This window comes from Cynocephalus volans, chromosome 3 (genome assembly GCF_027409185.1).
Source record: "Cynocephalus volans isolate mCynVol1 chromosome 3, mCynVol1.pri, whole genome shotgun sequence".
Classification (NCBI taxonomy): domain Eukaryota; kingdom Metazoa; phylum Chordata; class Mammalia; order Dermoptera; family Cynocephalidae; genus Cynocephalus; species Cynocephalus volans.
Window position 1 is genome coordinate 148,831,900 of NC_084462.1, and position 21,931 is coordinate 148,853,830.

Genomic DNA, 21,931 nt, shown 5'->3' on the forward strand with positions numbered 1-21,931 from the left:
ACAAACAATGACAGCAGATGAAATACCAGAAACAAGGAAGTCTATTTTTTTACATTCTTGGTAATGTAAAGTAGGAGACAGTAAGAAAATGAATTATTTGAGGCAGAATTATCCTCAAACAGAATGTTGTTCTGTGATTTTTACATGAGGTAGCAGCTCAATAAAAAGAAACTATTGCTCTTAGCTTTGATTGTTGCCAGAAAGAACTATTAGCCCACATAAGCCAAATAAGAGCCTTTCTGCTACTATAGACTATCAGAGAAATTTTTATGTAAAATTACCATTCAGTATCTTATTTACTTTTTTGTTTTGGGATGGTATTATTTTTAGTTATTTCACTAAAATGACATCTCACAGTTTAAAAAATCTTAGAGATTATCTACCATGCAGCTGATTCACATTCTTTCTTGCAAGATGTTGCTAGTCCTCTAAGATATGTAACATGTAACAGAGGCATAATGCATAACAGATAACCATTGTGGGTATGGTTATATATTAGAGTAGGAATACACACACACACACACACACTCACACACTCACACACACATCTGTCACCATCACAACTGAAGCAGCAAAAGTCATCAGGAGACAAAGACACATGGTCTGGTAACCATGCTGAATTTTTCAGTTTACACCTCCTCACTCTTGACTGTAATCATGAAGACAAACTCTGAATCCTAAAAGTCCTTTTTACCATATTCAGTAATTAAGGGGATTTTCATTTCTTGGAAGGTAAATGTGTTCATTACTTTTTTTCTGTACTTTTCACCCCCAGGCTGTGTTTTGGTAAAGTATATCCTCGAGGCAATTACTGTGGCTCTCTACCACTCTCTACTTGGTGTACCTCCTTTCTATCCCTGTCTTCCTTTACCCCCGTTCCTTTCTCCCCACTCCCTTTATTCTCCCTTTTATCTTCTCATCTTCTGCCTATACCTTAGCACTTCCAGTAATAACCAACAGCACTCACGAGAATTGCTAACTCTCTAGGTGTGTAAAGAGATTGCAAACTTGCTCTGGATCACTAAGCATTAGCCAGTACCCTTCAGAAACATGTGCGATAAAACTCCAAACCAGTTGGAGGATCACTTGCTTTAGGGTATGTGGGTTGAAAAAGTGACTAAGGAAATAAGAAGAAACAGCTCTAAAAAATAAAAATAAAAATAAAAAAAATAAAAATAAATAATAATAATAATAATAATAATAAAGAATAAAATGTAAAGAAGACAGGAATAGACTTATGATGATACAAATAGTAGGAAGACCTGTTACCTAATAATAATCTTAAAACTGCATTCAAGAAGGAGTGAATTTGAAAGATAAAAGTAGAGAATAGAAAATGAACATGACATGTTAACATGAGAATCAGTACGATAGTTTTATTCTTCATGTTTTTGAAGTTTTATTTCTCCCTTCACATTGATTAAGCCTATCATCCTCTTGATGCATTCATATCCTCCTGTATAGATGTGAGCTCCCATTGTCTCACAATTTCTTCTTAGATATTAATAAAAGCAAAAAGCATCTCAGAAGCTCCAGTTCAGTTTTCTTGAAAAAGTTCAGTTTGAAAGGCTTATCCTTTCAAAACTTGTTTTGGGATCACTTTTTGGAAGAAGGCAGGAGCTATTTTGAGAAACGTGTAATCCTTGCCATTTGGGTAACGTAAATTTTTTAAGTTTTTTCTTTTTTACATTCTGATTGAAAATACTTATGGAAAATACAGAAAATCAAACAGAACTTTTAAAAATTACCCATTATCTCACTGCCTGGCCACTATTAACATTTTGTGGATTTAACCTATATCCAGTGGGTTAAAGTACACTAAAATTCAATATAGACAGTCTATAGTAGTTTTGATTTACAGCTAGTTCTTATTCTTTCAAAGATAATCACATTTCAGGGTTTCTGTTCTGTTCACTAAATCCTCTTTGGCCACAGTCGGTTCTCCAACTCATTAGATAGACTATTATTATCTTCCACTATAGGGTACTTTAGATGAAGAAGAGAGCCTTAGAATATGGGAGTAGTACTCCTGTGAGCAGATCGATAATTAGGAATATTTAATTTTTGTGAATTCCAAAAAATTTAAAATACTGTTTTTCAGGAAATAATACCTCCTTTCCCAGTACTAACAATAAATGGGCATTTTCCCCTGGAAGATGATGGTAAAAAATACCATCTCACTCACCTATCCTACTCCCAGCTCCCTGCTTTTTATAAGAAAAGGCAGCAGATTTAAAATTCCAATTTACCTAATTTAATCCCTCAGTATAATTACAGCAAGTATTAATCCTATTCCAGCCTTGTCACCTTCTCATCTCAACCCTTTCTGTAAGCTTAGTTTTAGTATACTCATAAAATTATTACCCTGCACCTATCATCCAGTCTTAGATAATGTAGTTCTGTAAACAGAATAGACAAATTGTTAATCCTGCTGTCTTATTCCTCTGTCAAAGATATTTCCTAAGATTTCTGAAAATTGTGCTCTCTGTAGGCGCCTGTTTAACATGGAAATAAGACTCTTTATTATTGAAAATAAATGAACAGGTATACTGTGTTTCAAAAGACTTAAAGAGAGATTACGTATGGCTGGAAATGAAAATGAAGGATAATTCTATGGCAAATGGTTGGCGACAATCATTTTCTATACATTGCCACAATGAATAGTTATTGAGTAGTATCAATTGTATATCAAATGACATAACCATCAAACTTCAAATAAACAGGTGAACACAACTGAAAGTGTTTTCTGGACATTGAAAAAAGAGTGAAGATAAAACAGCTTCAAGGTTTAGCACTAATCATTGCAAATTGCTTACTTAATGCATTTGCTGTTAGGGTTTGTTTTATATTGCTTTTATCACTTCCTTCAAATTAAAGTCTACATTTACATAGCAGAAAAGAAAACTCATTAGCAGATGTGTCAGAATTAGGGGGAAAATTTTAAGTCTTTAGAGAAATGCTTGAAATCCATCCATCTTTTCTAATGGTATACTGTGGCTTACTTTAGTTTATTTTTTTCCAAGCTTTACGTTCAAGTGCCACCAAGCCTCGACTTCTGCCTCCTTGCACCCAAACTTTTAGAATTCATCTTGAAAAATGCCAACTTTTTTTTTAAAAGATATTTTTAAAAAATAGATATTTTAAAATAAATATCAGAAAGTTAGATAGATTAATAATTATCTTTCTCTCTTTGTAAGAAATAGTAAGCTTTTGTGTTAATGTTAAATCAAGACCTTTGTGGTTCACTGATATTTTATTCCTTTAGTTTTCTCTTGGTCTGAATTTGTCTGTGTTCAATTTCATCTTAATAGTACTCTTCCTCAAAAAGGGTAGTCCATGGACCAACAGAATTGGCATCAGCTTGTCAGAAATATAGAATCTCAGGCTCTCTCCCAGACATAGTGAATCAGAATCTGTATTTTAACAAGATCTCCAGATGATTTATATGCACACTAATAGAAACTCTGTTATAAGGAAAGTGATAAAAATACCTCCTGTGTAGGTACTGAGAACCTTCTATATAGTTCATTGATTGAGACTTCCTTAGCCAGCAATATAGAGACACATTTACCAGGTGGAAAGGTGGAGAACTTGTTTTTATACATTCATTAATGTGATTCTTTGGTTAATATCTGTCTCCCAGTACATCAGTGGCTTTAAAATTTTTGTTTTAACCACACCCATGGGAAGAAATACATTTAATACATTATACCTCACAAGGTAATGATATACACACACATATATAATATATACAATAAATGTAAGTGTACATACACACATATTTAAGCAAAGCAGGTTTTATTAAGCAATAGTCATTCTTACCATGTGTGATGAAATATATTTTCTATCCCCTTTCATTAAAAAATTGTTTAAAAGGTGATTTTATAGTCCTCCTGCGTTTGTAATTCAGAGTTTGAAAAACCTTGCAACAGACTGGCACTGCATTATAATAGAAACAATGCCCGATTTTACTCTATAGTCTGTCCCCAGCCCCTAATATGACACTTGGGGCATAGAAGACACTTTGTAGAAATTTATCAAATGAATAAAAGGATTGAGCAGCTTTAAAAGGTACTATTTTTAAAGTATGATTGTCCCCATTTTTATGAACAAGAAAACTGAAGGTTAGAGAGGCTTAGTAATTTTGCCAGAAGTCCCGAAGCTAATAATAGGCAGAAACAGGATTCAGCTTTGTTTTACTCTGAAACCATGCTAATTTCCCCTTGTTCTGAAAATAAAAAGAGAAAATGTCTAGGTTGCTATGGGAGGTGGCAAGCTGATAATTATTTGTCTATTTTCTAATAGAGAAATAATTAAAAATAGGTATATTCTATTTGATGTTTTAATTTCCTACAGGAAGAAAGTCATCATTTGTTTTGAGTACTGCAAAAATAAGTTAGGGGATAGATTAAACAAGATTGGTAAAATTTTGATAATTGCTGAGCCAATGAGTTCTATGTCTATTTTAAATTGTTTATTTTTAAAAAAGATTTTTTTTAAAAAGAATTCATGAAAGTGATAATAAAAATAACATTGCAGGAAAGCTATTCTAGTTTTTACAAGTGGACATTGAAAATATAATAGGATTCAAAAAAACACAAGAGAGCCAAGAGTATTAACTGAGATAGTACCTGTAAAGCACAAGATACGTCTAGTAAGAGAAGGGACTTAATGTTTAATTTTGTCCCTCTGCACATTATGTTCACCAAAGCCATCTGTGCAAAAAAGTGACTCATTGCAAGCAGTATTTTATGTATGCTTTAAAGAAACAATTTCATGTGTCTTTTTAAGAGGGAAAATGTTTTATTATTTATCAGCTTGATTGCAAATATAATTTAAATATTTATATATAAAATGTTATCATTTCTGTATATATGCCCCAAACCTTTACCATATGCAGATGACATGAAGGTGTAATGGTCGTGATCATAAAACTCATTAGATAGGGATTGCCCTTACAATAGTATTGGTCTGAAAGGCACATCATACTTCAAGAAAACGCTTTTGAATCTCCAAGAATATTTTTTCATCCAGCCATTATACTGTATGTAGAAAGAAACAAAAAAGATTGGATAAGAATTTGTTTTCCATCCCAATTCTGGAAATGTTCTTTCCAATTTAAAAAGTAAATAACCAGTGCAAAATGTGATGCAATACTATGTATTCTGGTTCAGATATAGTGTTTTGATCCATTATATATATTAAAAAGTAAAAATAAATACCATGCTGGGAATTAAGAGACTGAATTTTAGTCCTAGCTCTACGAGAACTTTTCTACCTGAGTTCGTTCATTCTGTAACTCATTCCTTTCAATTGTCACATGACAAAAAGAATACAGGATACTTCAAAAAGTTTATGGAAAGATTCATATTATCTTTTAATTCTATTTTCCACAAATGTTTTGAAGTACTCTCATATATGCCTTTCCTATTCACTGGGTGATTATGATGACCAGACTGGGAGATAAATTAAAAAATAATATGAAGTAAAAAATTTTATAGAAAAATATAATATGGATATATATATAGTGATAGATTCATGTTATATATATCTGTGAGTGTGCACACGCATCACACATACGTATACATGGATAAGGTGGTATTTATTTAGGAGGATAGGCTAAAAGCACTTCCTATTAGAAAAGCATAAGTGTAGAAATTATGGGGGGATAGGAAGGCCATCTCCAGTGACACCAAAAAAGGGCACAATTAGGACCACATGTATTGCTACTTGTGAGTTATGGATGCCAAAGATCAAACCAATAGTAACAAAGCCATCGTCTGGTCTAGGAGATCAGAAAAATATTCCACTCTTCTGATGCCTTATCAAATAATTTGAGCCAAATTTTAGAATTCCAATACTAGGTTCTTGTTCCTTGCTGTAGGTCCATACTGATGCTTGTTCTTGGCTCTGTTCCATCTCACAGCTGCTGATGGCCCAGGAGATCGTTTCATCATTGGGGAATCCCAGGCTGGTGAACAGGTGAGATTCGTAGGCTTAAAAGGCACTGAAGATTTCAGCTTTGTGGACTTTGGCATCTAATTCTACATATCTCCTATCAGTGTAGTGGAAATCTTAAAGAGGGATTAGTCAGAAGGTTATTGAAGAGATAAAAGGATAGTTCCCACAAGAACCAAAAGAATTATGTCTTAATTTAAAGAATCTATAGCTATTAATATTATGGCATAGTGGTGTTGGTATGTCTCATAAACATGCCCCACAAGCATTTTCCAACCCTGTCATTGGATGATTCTTTCTATAAAACCAATTGATGTTCTGAATAGAAGTTTTAAGTGATCTTTTCAGACTTTTCCCCAACTTGTGTTACAAACGGGAAAATTTAGAAGATGCAGAATATTGAACCTCTCTAGATAATCATTTAGATTAATTTTTCTCATTAGGGAGCTAGCTAGAGAAAAGGTATACATATATTTCTATTAAGAAATGAAACAATAATGGGCACAGTAGAAGTCCTCTTAATTTGATACTTTTGAGACCAATAATTTGTCATTTAATTGAAAATAAGTTAATGTGGGAAATTATTTTATATCTTTAAAATAAATATAAAATCTAACTTAAATAAATGAACATCTACTTGTCAATAATTTGATTGAGAGCTAAGGCTTTTCTTTAAATTACTATACTATTTGAATTTCGGTTGGGTCTTTCTTACCATAAACAACACCCAAAATGCATTGTCTATGATTTCCAATTTTGGTTTCTTAAAAATGGAGAAAAACACTTACTAAACATAGAAGTGCAGAATCCTTCTAGATGTTTATTATATTTTTTACACTTTTTCACAGTTGCTTCACCCACACCTAATTGACAGCATTTCTTTTTTTTTTTTTTTTTTTTTGGCGGGGGAAGGATCGAACCCTGGACCTTGTTGTCATCAGCATTACACTCTAACCAGCCAAACCAACAGCATTTCTTTTTAACAGCATTTTTTAATGGAGATTTTCAAAAAGTTTTTCTAAATTTTTATAGAAAAAAAACTTTTCACACTTGTATATCATTGGTTTATGTAACATTTATTTAAGTTGCATAATTTGATGACAACTATTGCCACAAACTGGCACAAACAAGTTTGGAAGCAAACTCAATTGGTTCTTGGAGCAGTAGTTTACAGGTATACAAGAGAAGAGTCTAACAGCTTCAAAGTTAAAATGCACTGTGGCCATCACTGTTTAAGAGGAAATAGGATCTGTCAATCCAGTGAGTTACGAAGGTTGGTTAAAGAGCTCCTACCTTATTAAATAGAACCAGAGCAGGACCAGAACACTTTTCTTTTTGCTCTTCTGCTCAGCTTCAAAGTTTCCTCTTCCTAGGTTGGAATACTCAGCTGCTACTACCAAACACTATATAAAAATAAAGGTGGCAAAAAATCAATAAATAATTAGAAATAAATAAAGGTGTCAGTTTTGTCAAAAGCTATGTCCCATGCCTTTTCTTCCTTGGCTTAGCATGTACTTCCATATGTGCTGACAATAGAAAGAGGTTAAGAAAATGTATAGAAGAAAGATGGTGCCAGTGGTGGTGAACCTGGCTCCCTCATTTCAGCATCCAAGCATTGAAGAGATCTATGTACAGGTCTCTGATGCTAAGCCTGGCAATGTAGTGATAAGCCTATAAAGAACATCAATAAAAATAAAAAGGAGAGAATAACTACCAATCTTAATCTAAGGGAAATATTTCATGTATTGCTATAATATACCATTTCAGTTGATTTGATTCAATTGCAGCTTATATGTCTACTCTAACAGGACATATATGTGTTTTTGTATATTCAAAAATATCTTTAACACTGGGTTTAATAAATGTGAGCGGGTAGGAATCCTTCACCTACTATTTAGAATTGCTGATCTTAGAGAAGTACCAATTTTTTTTCTTTTTTTTTTAAGATGATGGTAAGGGTATCCTAACCCTTGATTTGGTGTTTTCAGCACCACGCTCCCCCAAGTGAGCTAACTGGCCATCCCTATACAGGAATCCAAACCCGTGGCCTTGGTGTTATCAGCACCACACTCTCCTAAGTGAGCCACGGGCTGGCCCAAACCATTTTTTTTTTTTTAATCTAATAACCACCCAAAAAACACATCTTAGAGTTGGTATAAGCCAAAAATTGAAAAAATTAGAGGTCCAGTCACAACAAAACTTAAGATAAATCTACAGTAGATAGTACTTTGAACCTGACTAGGTTGCAGCAGGGCTCTAGGCTAACACAGTTAAGCTTAAGAAGCAACTGCCTTAAGATTTCCTTATTATTCATTTTCCACCTTGGCCAAAAAGGCATATTCGGTAAAAGAAGGATTTCTTGAGGTCTACATTAAATGTCTGAGCCTGTTCCTCAGGCTCAGAAGATACTTTTGGCTTTAGCACCTCTACTAAAAAACACATCTGTCATATGGAAATTTTAAAAGCTTTTCATCAAAAATCACTGCACTGAAAAATGTTCATGTATAGTGGATTAAGAGATGTCCCAGAAAATAAGTAGTATCTGAGACTGAAAATCATAAAATTTTTTAAATGCACTGGGCCCCAAATTTTTCATTTCAAATACTATGCATTATCTTGGTGGAAAATTACATTAAAATGTAACAGTTCTGAGTAAGCCTACAAATCTTTTGTTCAAAGAACAGAATAAGGGGATATAAGGTACATAGCTCAATGCCAGATCTGAACCCAATGATCTCTTTCTGCAATGACTGTGGGAGAAAAACAGGGAGAACACTAGAGTTGTAAGCCAAGAAGGAATGCAGGGGGGCCCAAGAGTAGCCCCCTCCACCCAGAAGCAGGCAAGAAGCAGAGCATGCCGGAGGTCCTACGCAGGGACTGAGGGCAGCCCCCCTACCCAGAAGCAGGCAAGAAGCAGAGCACACCTGGGATCCTAGGCAGGGGCCAAGAGCAGCCACCTCCACCCAGAAGCAAGCAAGGAGCATGCCCAAAACACCACTTCCACACAAGTAGCTCACCACAGCACAGCCACAGCCACATACAGGTGGCCCACCAGACACTCAACTGCATTGACACAAGGAGAGTTACCAGCAGAGACCAGAAAAAAAGGGGGATATCTCTCTCCTCAACACCCACTCCAGAGTAATAGAAGTAGCAACTGCTCTACCAGATAACCAGACATCAGCATAGAGATGCTAGAAATACAAAAATCCAAGAAAATATGACACTACCAAAAGAATACAGTAATTCTCAAATACCAGACCCTTTAGAGCAGAAAACACTTGAAATGACTGAAAAGGAATTCCAAGCAACAATCTTAAGGAAACTCACTGAGACACAAGAAGACTCAGACAACATAATGAAACAAGAAAAAAATCCAGGATACGAAGGAGGAAATTTACAAAGAGATTAATATCTTTAAAAACAGTATAGCAGAACTCATGGAACTGACAGATTCACTCAGCAAAATAAAAAACATAACCAATAGCTTAAGCAGCAGGCTAGAACAGATAGAAGAAAGAATTTCTGATCTTGAAGATAGTTTTTGCGAAATAACGCAGGCAGACCAAAAGAAAAAAGAATTTTAAAAAATTAACAAAGTGTCAGAGAACTAGCAGACAACCTTAAGCACACAAACATTCAAATCATGGGTGTTCCAGAAGGGGAGGAGAAAGGAAAAGTCATGGAAAACCTATTTGATGAAATAATAATGGAAAACTTCCTAGGTATAAGGAGAGACATGGACCTTCAGATCCAGGAGGCTCAAAAATCCCCAAACAGATTCAACCCAAAAAGATTTTCTCCAAGACACACTGTAGTCAAACTGGCAAAGCTCAAAGACAAAAAATCTTAAAAGAAGCAAGAGAAAAGGTATAATGGAGCCCCTATCATAGCAGACTTCTCAACAGAAACTCTACAGGCTAGAAGACAATGGGATGATATATTCAAAATAACAAAAGAAAATAAAACTGCCAGCCAACAATACTATACCCAACAAGGTTATCCTTCAGCAATGAGGGAGAAATAGTGTATTTTCCAGTCAAACAAAAACTGCCAGAGTTCACCACCACAGGACCAGCCCTACAAAAAATCCTTAAGAAGTCGTGCATCTGGAATTTGAATAACAATAATCACTACCATGAATACACAAGAAAAAACAAAACCCACTTTTGTTGTAGAACAAAAATACAAATGAGAAAAGAGAAAGAAACTAAATCTTACCATCACAAAAAAACCATAATGACTATGTAATAATGTCCCTGCTTTATCTCTGATTTTAGTAATTTCAGTCTTCTCTCTTTTCTTCATTGTTCATTCTAGATAAAGGTTTGCAAATTTTGTGGATCTTTTTAAAGAATCAACTTTTGGTTGTGTTGATTTTCTCTATTGTTTTTTAATTTCCTATTTCATATATTTCTGTTGTAATCTATTTTATTTCCTACTTATATTTGCTTCTGGTTTAGTTTGCTCTTCTTTTTCTATTTTCTTAAAGTAGAACTTTACATTACTGATTTGAGATTTTTCTTATTTCTAATATAGGTGTTTACAAGTGTAAATTATCCTCCAAGCACTGCATGAGCCCTGCATCCTATACATTTTGATATTTTGTGCTTTGATTTTTATCGAAAAGTACCTCTAATTTCCTTGTGATTTTTCTTTTTACCCATTGTTTATTTAGGAGAGTGTTGTTTAAATTCCACACATTTGTGAATTTTCTAAATTTCCTTCTGTTATTGTGGTTAAAGAACATATTTTCTATGATCTTAGTCTTTTTAAATGTATTAAGACTTGTTTTGTGGCCATAAATGAATAAGTAGATAGATGGATAAATGAAGGAATGCATACTTCATGTAGTTGTTGTGATAACAAGATGAGATCATATACATTCATTTATTCATTCATTCTGGAAATATTTATTGACTACTGTGTGCCAGACACTTTCTAAGCCTTGCGGTGATAGAGCACTATGTCAGGGAAAGGGGTGATTAAAGAAGATTAATGCAAAGACTATTGCCAAAATATGACAGCATTAAGAGAAATCAACAAAGGAGTATGAAGCACCAAGTTGCTAGCAACAGTGACATTCCATTACTACTTCTAGGTCTGAAGGAGCAAAGGGAGACAGTCGGGGGCTGGCCAGTTAGCTCAATTGCTTAGCGCATGGTGCTGTTAACACCAAGATCCAGGGTTCTATCCGTGTACCAGTCAGCCACCAAAAAAAAAAAAAAAGTAAAAAAAACACAAAGGGAGACAGTGGTACCTGAACCTTGGAAGATTCATATCTTTGTGAGATACATCCAGCAGGAGCTTTAGCCCTCAGTAGTAGAGATGTCATATCACCCAACTGCTACCCAGCAGGAAAAGAGCAAGGGGAATGAAACTCCTACTTTTCTCTCCCTCCTGCTCTCTATTCTCTTGTTGACCTCTCTCATTAGCTGAACCAAACCTAAAGTCAGAGTGATGGTAACCTAGTTAAAACAGGCCATAAGAGGTCAGCCTTCTTGGCCACAGCACAGGGTAGAGGAAGATGATGTAACCTAGAGAGACAAACAGAAAAAACAAGTCTCTGTCTTTGTAGTGCTTATATTCTAGAGTATATAATGAAGTTAACCATGTACCTAGCATAGATTGTGGGTTCAATACATAATATTTATTGTTCGTGTTGTCTGCAGCAATAATATTATGGACAGAAGATTTTTAGGCTTTTCTAATAAATAAATTTCCAGTATTACATTTTACTTCCAGTGGTGGGATATTTTTTCTTAACCATTCCCTAAGGAGTGTTTGTTTTTGTTTTTTAAATTTTGTTTTATTATATTTTGGTAGAAAAAACACATAACATTAAATGTATCATCTTAACCATTTTTAAGCATACAACCCAGTAGTGGTAAATATATTCACATTGTAGTGATTTCAGATTTTAAATATTTATGAAGCAGGTATCTTTGGAAAGATATCTTCTTTTATTGGGAAATTAATATTGTCTCAGGGTTTTCTTTTAGGGGAATTTGAAACATTCCTTTTCTAAGCTCTGACCTAAATCATGGCATCTGACAAAGTGACTCTCCTGAGGTCCAAACTCTCAGATGAATCTTACAGAAATATGCTTTTCCCCATGCTGCAAAAATTTAGAGCAGGTCCTGACTCTTACATAATCCACATAAAAGCTCAGACAATGAAAATCTTGATTTTAGTTTTCAAAAATAATGTTTAACCCAGATCATTACAGACACTGGAATCATTTTTTAGTGATTTGATTACACTTGCTAGACTTTCATTATTTTTTAAATTTTTTTTAATTGATGTGTAATAGTGTACATATTTATGGGGTAGAGAGTTCATTATCAATTGATAGGTAAGCTAATATGTTTTAGAAGAATTTGCAAGAGCAATAATTAAATGATATTTCTGGCTTGCCGTTATTTAACCAAAAAGTTTACTAAAAAAGGTTCTGTATTTCCCAAACATCAGAACTTCAGTAAATTACCAAGGTGCTGGTTTTTCATAATATCATACGGCCTAGCATTTTTTTTTCTTATAGACCCTCAAATCACTATACATATATTAAGAAAATTTACATTATTTGAGTCAGAGGCAATAGTGGCAAATGCAAGGGGCACTTCTTCAAAAAGGGATACAGGGCACCAAGAAAGACACCTACTGGTCATTACCTTAAAATATATACAAAGTCAGCTTAATTCAAATTAAAGCCTTTTTGGTGTGAGTGCACCTGTTCGTGGGTAGATTTTATTACATTGGCCCAAAATGAATAAGATTGTAAGACTTTCTTTTATGGTATTTTCCTAAAAATGTTACGTCCCCTGCAGACTTTTCCTTTACAGCAGCAAAGTATATCAACTGTCTTTTTTGTGTTTTGTGTTTGTATTTCCAGCCAACTCAGACAGTAATGCCAGGACAAGTTATGCGGGTTACAACAGGTGCTCCAATCCCCTGTGGTGCTGATGCAGTAGTACAAGTGGAAGATACTGAACTTATCAGGGAATCAGATGATGTATGTCATCACAAGGTCTTATCGTGCTGTAGTTCCTATAGCAGTATTATAAGTCACACCCATTTTCTACAATGTTTGTGATATTAACCCGGCTTTTTGGCTATACCAGGATCTTACGTTGTATGGTGTACGGGTCTCCAATAAATAAGAAATTGCATTCAGCTTGAAAATTTTTTGTTATAGGAGGGGTTTTTATGATCATTGCTATTATTATGGCAGAATTTGAACCATATTTGACCCAAGAAATTTCACATGCGAACAGGAAAGAAATTATATCAAGATAGAAGAGCAGAGATATTAACAGTTGACATACCTTAGCTGAGAAACTTGTCATTGAGACTAGCTTCTGATAAAATGTGAAGGCTTTCATGAAATCAGATTTTAATAGAGAAGAATTTAGCAAAGAACACTTGAGCAAGTTCTTGAATATTACACTAAGCCAAGCATTTGAACCAAATGACACTTTCACATCCAGTTTTCTGTTAATTCAGGGAAGAGCTGTACTACCAAATGACAGCCTAGAAATATTAAATTTATATCATTTCCCCCTCCTTTGCCTCCAATAAAGGATGCTGGGCTCTTCTTGGGTGTAAGCAGGCCCTTTCTCATTGGAACTAGTGGCAATCATTGAAACCAGAGTATCAGCCAATAATAAAAGTAGAATAGATTCAACTGAGATTTTAATGACTGGCTGTCTTACTTGTTTTGTGAAGAAGTTTAAGATAGTTTATATTTTAAAAGCTGAGATTAAAAATAAATATATATTCTCTTGGGCTGGGTAGATAGTAAAATTTGACCATGCTGAGAGACAAGTCACTTTTCTTCATCTGGAGATTTTCTTTGCCTGCTGTTAAAACTGTCCAAGCAGATTTATTGTCATCAGGGAAGCCAGTAGAGCACTGAAATCCAGAACACATGTATCCACAGACTCTGCTAGATGACAAGACATAGTTCCAATGTCTCAATATTATTCACAGCCCATAAATGTAAAATTGGTGATCAACATTAATTTATAGAAATCTGTCAGACAAACTGTAAGTCCTTCACTAAAATTTCTGCAAGTATTTGGGAACCTTGGTATGGTACTGAACTCATGGTCCATGGGAACAGAAGAGAGAGGTTACCTCCATGCACGTTCACTTTGTTTGAGAAGCCATATGCATATATACATATGTATTCCTAGAGAATGCTACTTACAAAGTAAGATTATATACATATATATTCCTTGAGAATGGTACTTACAAAGTAAGTTTCAATATTTAAATTTTAAAGAACATGAAAATTAGAGAAAAAAATTTTTTATTTATTTACTGGCACCAAACCTAATTTTTCAGGAAACTGTGTTAAAAATTCATAGTATTTTCAAAGGGTTTAGCAAATGGTTTTCTGTTTCTCTATATTTGTATCTATTTGGGGCCTTTCTGATGATAAAAACATATGAGTAGCTAAATTATACTGACCAGAAATTCTGTTAGATTGTTTTGTTTAAATTACATGACCTGCTCTTATTACAGGGCACTGAAGAACTTGAAGTGCGAATTCTGGTGCAAGCTCGACCAGGCCAAGATATCAGGTAATTTCAGAATATATAGAATGGATAGCCAACTTTTATTATTTGTACATGATCATGAACTCAGAAGAGAGCATGGCTGTTATAAATCTGCAGCTATGTCAGTTAGCTGTTAGCCTTCAGGACTTTAACAAGAGGCAAAATGAATTTTCTGAATTCTACATCCCATGTCTGTCCTGCCTACTTTCTAATGAAGATGGTAAGGAAGTAAAGTCATGAGCATACATAATCCACAGTTAATTCTACCCCTACATAATCCAGAATTTTCCAACTTCACCGCTAGATAATTCAGAATTTGGTATTAACACAGACAATCCCAGAATTGGGCATTTACACAATTAACTGATGTCATCTTCTCTACTGACTACCGATAGTTATGGAATAATCTGTTGCTGCTTATGTACAAAGATGAGACTACTGTCCTACCATAAATAGTGTGTATTCTTTAAATTATTTTTCTTACCTGGAATATGTTTACCTGATTCCATTGATACTAATTTGCTCAAGATTCCCTTACGACAAAGCTGCACTTCTCCCATCCCTGTGGCATTAGGCCAAGGTGAATGTACCTCTGTGGGCACAGATCAGGACCAAACAAAGTGATCTAAATGGAAATTACCTCTACAGCTATAACCTCATTAGCATTATTCTCCTCACCTCAAAGCTAACCAACTATAGAGCTCTTATTATTAATGCCATAGATATTTTCATACAAATTCCTGCCTTATATTAAAGAAAGTTTGTAATTGGTGATTTTAACTAATAACTTTGTAATGTAGTACAAAGCAAGTTGTAAATAATTTTCAAATATGAAATAACATATTCCAGTTTGCGGTAAAAGACACAAACCTTATTTCTGTCTTTTGTTGTGCAATTTTACTTTAAAAATTAAAAAAACATAGAGTTTTTAGAATCTCTTTATTTCATTATTTTGCTCCTGCCTCATCTCTTGACTTTTCTCTCCCTTGAATGTCTTCCCCCTCTGACACTAAAGTTTCCTCTGAGTTGAGAAAATGATATTCTTAGTTATACTGCTTATGGTTCTGCTTTCACTTTCAGACCCATCGGCCATGACATTAAAAGAGGGGAATGCGTTTTGGCCAAAGGAACCCACATGGGCCCCTCAGAGATTGGTCTTCTGGCAACTGTAGGTGTCACAGAAGTTGAAGTTAATAAGTTTCCAGTGGTTGCAGTCATGTCAACAGGGAATGAGGTAAAAAAAAAAAAAAAAAAAAAAAAGTGGAGGGGAGGGCACTCATATAAAGGTATTTCTGATGTTTATTCTGTTTTGTAAATAGAACATGACAGATTATAGTTTTTACCAATGGGTTCACGTACCTATAACAGGGAAATAAGTTGGTCTCAGGATAGTTCAAGTACAGAGGATGAGAAGAAGGAGGAACTAGAAATTACATATTAAGAAATATTTCTTTCTATTTTTTAAAGTGAAATATTACAACCAATGGCCTTTCCACACACTCAGTACATGTAAACAAAGAATGTTGGTTGCTAGCTATAGATATTAAACTGTGCAAACTCAGCCTATTAGGACAATGAATTATACCCATCCTGGTGCTGAAATGTCGGGTCACTTCTGTGTGGGATATAATCAATGAATCAGGATACCCTTCTTCTTGTTAAAAGTTCCATGTGATCTTTAATCACCAGGAGAAGTTTGATAATCAGATTTTTTTTCTCTAAAGATAGCATCTCTAGTAGCATGCTATGCAGAATGTATCAAAATTTCATTTCAGGCCTGATTTAGAAAGGGGAATTTAGTCAGTCTTTTTCTGAGAATTCTTGGAAAACTTCTTGTTTCCTGTTTTGTTTAGGTTGTACAAAACTTCAGTCAGAGGCTCTAACGTCAGATTGGGAATACTAATAAGTGAATCTACTGGAAATTCAAAGCCATACAGCCAAATCATAAACTATTGAGGTTTTAAAAAGTAATTTCTGTAGACCTTATCATTAAAGAAAGGATTAACCAGACTTCTTTCTCTCTCTCTTTTTCTTCTTTTTCTCTTTTTACTGAAACATTGAAATTGCACATGCTTTGGGGGTACATTCTGCTGTTTTGAGTCATATACATGTTGTATAACTATCAGGTCAGGGTAGTTAATGTAACCATCACCACATGCGTTTATCATTTCTTTGTGGTGAAAACATTCAAAAGCCTCTCCTCTAGCTATTATGTAATATAAAAAACTTAACTGTTAACCATAGTCACCCCACTGTGCCATATAACACCAGAAATTTTCCTCCTATCTAATTGGAATTTTGTATCTACTAACAAGCCTCTCCCTATTTTCCCTGTCCCTCCTCTTCCCAGTTTGTGGTAACCACTGTTCTACTCTCTGTCTCTATAATATCAACTTTTTTTTTTCAATTCCACATCATGTGGTATTTGTCTTTCTGCTCCTATCTTACATCACTTAACATAATGACCACCAAGTCCATCCATATTGCTGCAAATGACAGGATTTCATTCTTTTTTATGCCTGAATAGTATTCCATTGTGTATGTATACCACATTTTTTTAATTCATTCATCTGTTGTTGGACACTTAGGTTGATTCCATATCTTGGCTATTGTAAATTGTGCTGCAGTGGACATGGGAGCACAGATATCTCTTCAAAATACTGACTTCATTTCCTTTAGGTATACCCAGTAGTGGGATTTCTGGAACAAATGGTAGTTCTATTTTTAATTTTTTTAGGATCCTCCATACTGTTTTCTGTAATGGCTGTACTACTTTATACTCCCACCGACAGCATGCAAGTGCTCCCTTTTCTCGACATCCTCACCAAGACTTGTTTTCTTTTGTCTTTTCAATAATAGAGATTCTAACCAGAGTGAGGTGGTATCTCATTGTTGTTTTGATTTGCATTTCCCTCATGATTACTGTTGCTGAGCATTTTTTCATATGCCTGTTGGCCATTTGTATATCTTCTCTTGAGAAATGTCTATTAAGGTCCTTTGCCCATTTCTCAATTGGGTTATTTGTTTTTTTTGCTGTTGAGCTGTTTAGGTTCCTTATTTATTTTTGATATTAACCCTTTATCAGATGTGTGGCTTGCAAACAGTTTCTCCCATTCTGTAGGTTGTCTCTTCACTCTTTAAATTTCCTGTGACATGCAAAAGCTTTTTAGTTTGATGTAATCCTGCTTATCTATTTTTACTTTTATTGCTTGTGCTTTTGAGGTCTTATTTAAAAATTCTTTGCCCAGCCCCATGTTGAGGATTGTTTCCCCTGTATTTTCTTTTACTTGTTCCATAGTTTGGGGTTTTACATTTAAATCTTTAATCCATTTTTAGTTGATTTTTGTATATGGTGAGAGGTAGGCATCTAGTCTCATTCTTCTGCATGTGGATATCCAGTTTTCCCAGCATTATCTACTGAAGAGACTGTCTTTTCCCCAATATGTATTCTTGGCACCTTTGTCAAAGATCAGCTAGCTGTAGGTGTGTGTATTAGTCTGTTTCTGTTGCTTATAACAGAATTCCTGAAACTGGGTAATTTGTAAAGAAATGAAATTTATTTCTTATGGTATTGGAGGCTGGGAAGTTCAAAGTCCAGGAACAGAAGAAGTCCAGAGGGCCTTCTTCTACAGCAACACAGTGTGTCACATGACAAAAATGGACTGAGCAAGGGAGCTAACCTGCTCACTTGCTCTCCTTTTAAAACCCTCAGAACCATGCCTGTTACTCCACGAATGGGTTAGTCCATTTTAAGGCCTCACCACTTTAAGGCCCCACCTTTCAAGTATCATAATAAGATTTCCAACCCTCATAACAATGTTACAGTGGGGATTAAGTTTCTAATACATTAACCTTTGAGGGACATATTTGACCCATAGCAGTGTGTGAATTTATTTATGGGCTCTCTATTCTGTTCCATTGGTCTATGTGTCTGTTTTTATGCTAGTACCACGCAGTTTTGGTTACTATAGCTTTGTAGTATAACTTGAAGTTAGATAATATAATGCCTCCAGCTTTGTACATTTGTTTCAGAATTGCTTTAGCTATTTAAGGTCTTTTTTGGTTCCATATGAACATTACAATTGTTTTTTCTGTTTCAGTGAAGAATATTATTGGTATTTTGATAGGGATTGCATTAAATCTGTACATCATTTTGGGTAGAATGCCATTTTTACAATATTAATTCTTCCAATCCATGAACATGAGATGTTTTTCCATTTATTTATGCTCTCTTCAATTTCTTTCTTCAAGGTTTTGTAGTTTTATTGTAGAGGTCTTTTGTCTCCTTGGTTAGGTGTATTTCCAGGTATCTTATTCTTTTTATTGTAGTTGTTGTAAAAGGGATTTTTTAAAATTTCTTTTTCATATAGTTTGCTATTAGTATATACAAATGCTGTTGACTTTTGCATGTTAGTTTTGTTTCCTGCAACTTTACTGAATTTGTTTATTCTAACCATTTTTTGATGGAATCTTAAGGTTTTCTCTATATGAATCATGTCATCCACAAACAGGGAGTTTGACTTCCTTCTTTCCAATTTGGATGCCTTTTATTTCTTTCTCTTGTCTAACTGCTCTGTCTAGGACTTCCAGTACTATGTTGAATAGAAGTCATGAAAGTGGGCATCCTTGTCTTGTTCCTGTTGTAAGAGGGCAAGCTTTCAGCTTTTCCCCATTCAGTATGATATTAGCTGTGGGTTTGTCATATATGGCCTTTATTGTATTGAGGGACATCCCCTCAATGACTAGTTTGTTAGGGGTTCTCTGGTTAGCTCAATTGGGTAAAGAGCCATGTTCTAATACCAAGGTCAAAGGTTTGGATCCCCATACCAGCCAACCACCAAAAAAAAAAAAAAAAACTACTTTTAAGAGTTTTTTATTGTAAAGGAATGTTGAATTTTGTCAAATACTTTTTCTGTGTCAGTTGAAATGATCATATGGTTTTTGTCTTTCTGTTAATGTGGTATATCACGTTTATTGATTTACATATGTTAAACCATCCTTGCATCCCTGGGATAAATCCCACTTGACCAGTGAATGATCTTTTTAATATGTTATTGGATTCAGTTTGCTAGTATCTTGTTGAGAATTTTCGCATGTATGTTCATCAGGGATATTGGCCTATAATTTTCTTTTTTTGTTGTGTCCTTGTCCAGTTTTGGAATCAGAGTAATACTGGCCTCATAAAATTAGTTGGGAACTATTCCCTCCTTCTCAATTTTTTAAAATAATCTGAAGAGAATTGATATTAGTTCTTTAATTATTTGCTAGAATTCAGCACTGAAACGAACAGGTCCTGGGCTTTTCTTTAATGGAAGACTTTTTATTACTGATACAATTACCTCACTTGTTAATGGACTATTCAGATTTTCTGTTTCTTAATAATTTAATTTCGGCAGATTGTATTTGTCCAGGAATTTATCCATTTTTTCTGTGTTGCCAAATTTATTGGCATATAGTTGTTCATAATAGTCTCTTATGATCTTTTGTGTTTCTGTGGTATCAGTTGGTTGTAACATCTCCTTTTTTATTTTTGATTTTATTTATTTAGGTCTTCTCTCTTTTTTTGTTGGTTAGTCTATCTAAAGGTTTGTCAATTTTGTTTATCTCTTCAAAAAACCAGCTCTTCATTTCATGGATCTTTTAATAGTTTTTTCAGTTTCTATTTAATTTATTTCCATTCTGATCTTTATTATTTCTTTCCTTCTGCCAATTTTGAATTTAGTTTCTCGCGTTTCTACTTCCTTTAGGTACATCATTAGGTTGTTCATTAGAAATCGTTCTTCTTTTTCGAAATAGGCATTTATTGCTATAAACTTTCCTCTTAGAACTGCTTTTGCTCTATCCCATGGGTTTTGGTATGATGTGTTTCCATTCTCATTTGTCTCAAGGAATTTTTTAATTTCCCTTTTAATTTCTTCATTAACCCAATGGTTGTTTAGGAGCATGTTGTTTAATTTCCATGTATTTGTAAAGTTTCCAAAGTTTTTCTTGTTGTTGATTTCTAGTTTTATACCATTGTGATCAAAAAAGATACTTGATATGATCTCTATCTTTTAAAATTTGTGTAGACTTATTTTGTGGCCTAACGTGATCTATTCTGGAGAATGTAGTCTTTGCTTATTCTAGTCTATCTTCTATCATTTTCTTGACCAATGTCAGTAACAGCAGCCAGTACAAATAAGTTTGAACTTTAGATATATAAAGTCTGTCCAAGATTTCTGTATAATTTTCTTTGGGGCCTGCCACAAGCAACTGCTGGGGTAAAATCTGGAATCTTTAAAACCCTGTCCCCACTAATAAGAGAAGGAAAGAATAAGAAGTTGAATGCCTACTATGACCAGTATTTCTGTCTGTTTTATGATTCAAGCAACTTTATGAGGTTAATATAATTATCCCTCATTTTTTCTTTTTGTTTCTTTTTTTTTAATTGAAACATAACCGATTGTACATATCTGTGGGATACAGAATTGAATATTAATACCTGTGTGTAATATGTGATACTCAAACCAGGATAATTAGTGTATGCAACGTTATACAATGTGATCATTTTTCATAGTATCCCTCATTTTATGTAAGAGGAAATTGGAACTCAAAAACAAAGCAACTTGCCCATATATGTTGTATAAGTGGTGGAGACTGGTTCCCCCAAGTCTTCTGGCTGTACTTAATGACTTTTTTCCAGTATACCACAATGCTTCCCCCTAGAGCATCCTTAATTTTTTTTTCTCCAATTTTTCAATGGCAACATCTAAAACCTATCAGATTAGGTAATTCATTACTCTCTTCTTTCTATACCATACTTTCTGTCCAGATTAAAGACCATGGTTCACCACTTTAAAGTTGCCCTCACTAATACTTCAGATACCTTTGCTCCCTTAATCTACTTCTTTTCTTACTATGCTAGTGCCCAAACTAAATAACTCCATCCTCCACTTTCTCCATTTTTGCCCCCAAGCAGAAACACATTACTGAAGAAATTTGTAGAACTGTGATTACCTGAGGTTTCCAGGTAGGTGAACTGCATCTACTTGCCAGGAGAGTGGAGCAACCCGACTTCACAGGAACAGTAGCAACTGTGCTCAGGGCCCTCTCCGACCTTGCCCCATATATCTCTTCATCTCACTGCTCATCTATCTTCTGTAATATCCTTTATGATAGACTGATGTGAATCCCGATGGAGCAGCCACAAGAAGACGAGCAGCTGCTGCAGCAGTACCTCTGGGGGAGGCTCCGCCACCTGGGCACAGAGGAAGGCTAGCTGCACTTTCTCCTGTGGAAATGGGAATGTATTGTCAGACAGGCAGAGGTTGAAACCTTTCATTCCCTGAAAATAAACTGGTCTTTGGAGGTCACTGTAAAATTATCGTGGATGGGTTTCAAGATGGCGGTGGCTGCGGCGGTTGGCACGGAGT

At 34.7% G+C, this 21,931-nt stretch overlaps 1 protein-coding gene across 4 annotated transcripts in view; it reads left to right on the forward strand.

Annotated features, from left to right (window-relative positions):
- Positions 1-21,931, forward strand: part of GPHN (gephyrin) — a 562,178-nt gene that overhangs the window by 462,792 nt on the left and 77,455 nt on the right. For all 4 annotated transcript variants that reach the window (XM_063088486.1, XM_063088482.1, XM_063088484.1 and 1 more), the window contains 4 exons: positions 5,927-5,982; positions 12,851-12,970; positions 14,485-14,543; positions 15,600-15,753. In XM_063088486.1, the coding sequence (XP_062944556.1) occupies positions 5,927-5,982; positions 12,851-12,970; positions 14,485-14,543; positions 15,600-15,753 (389 nt within the window). The remainder of the gene's footprint in view (positions 1-5,926; positions 5,983-12,850; positions 12,971-14,484; positions 14,544-15,599; positions 15,754-21,931) is intronic.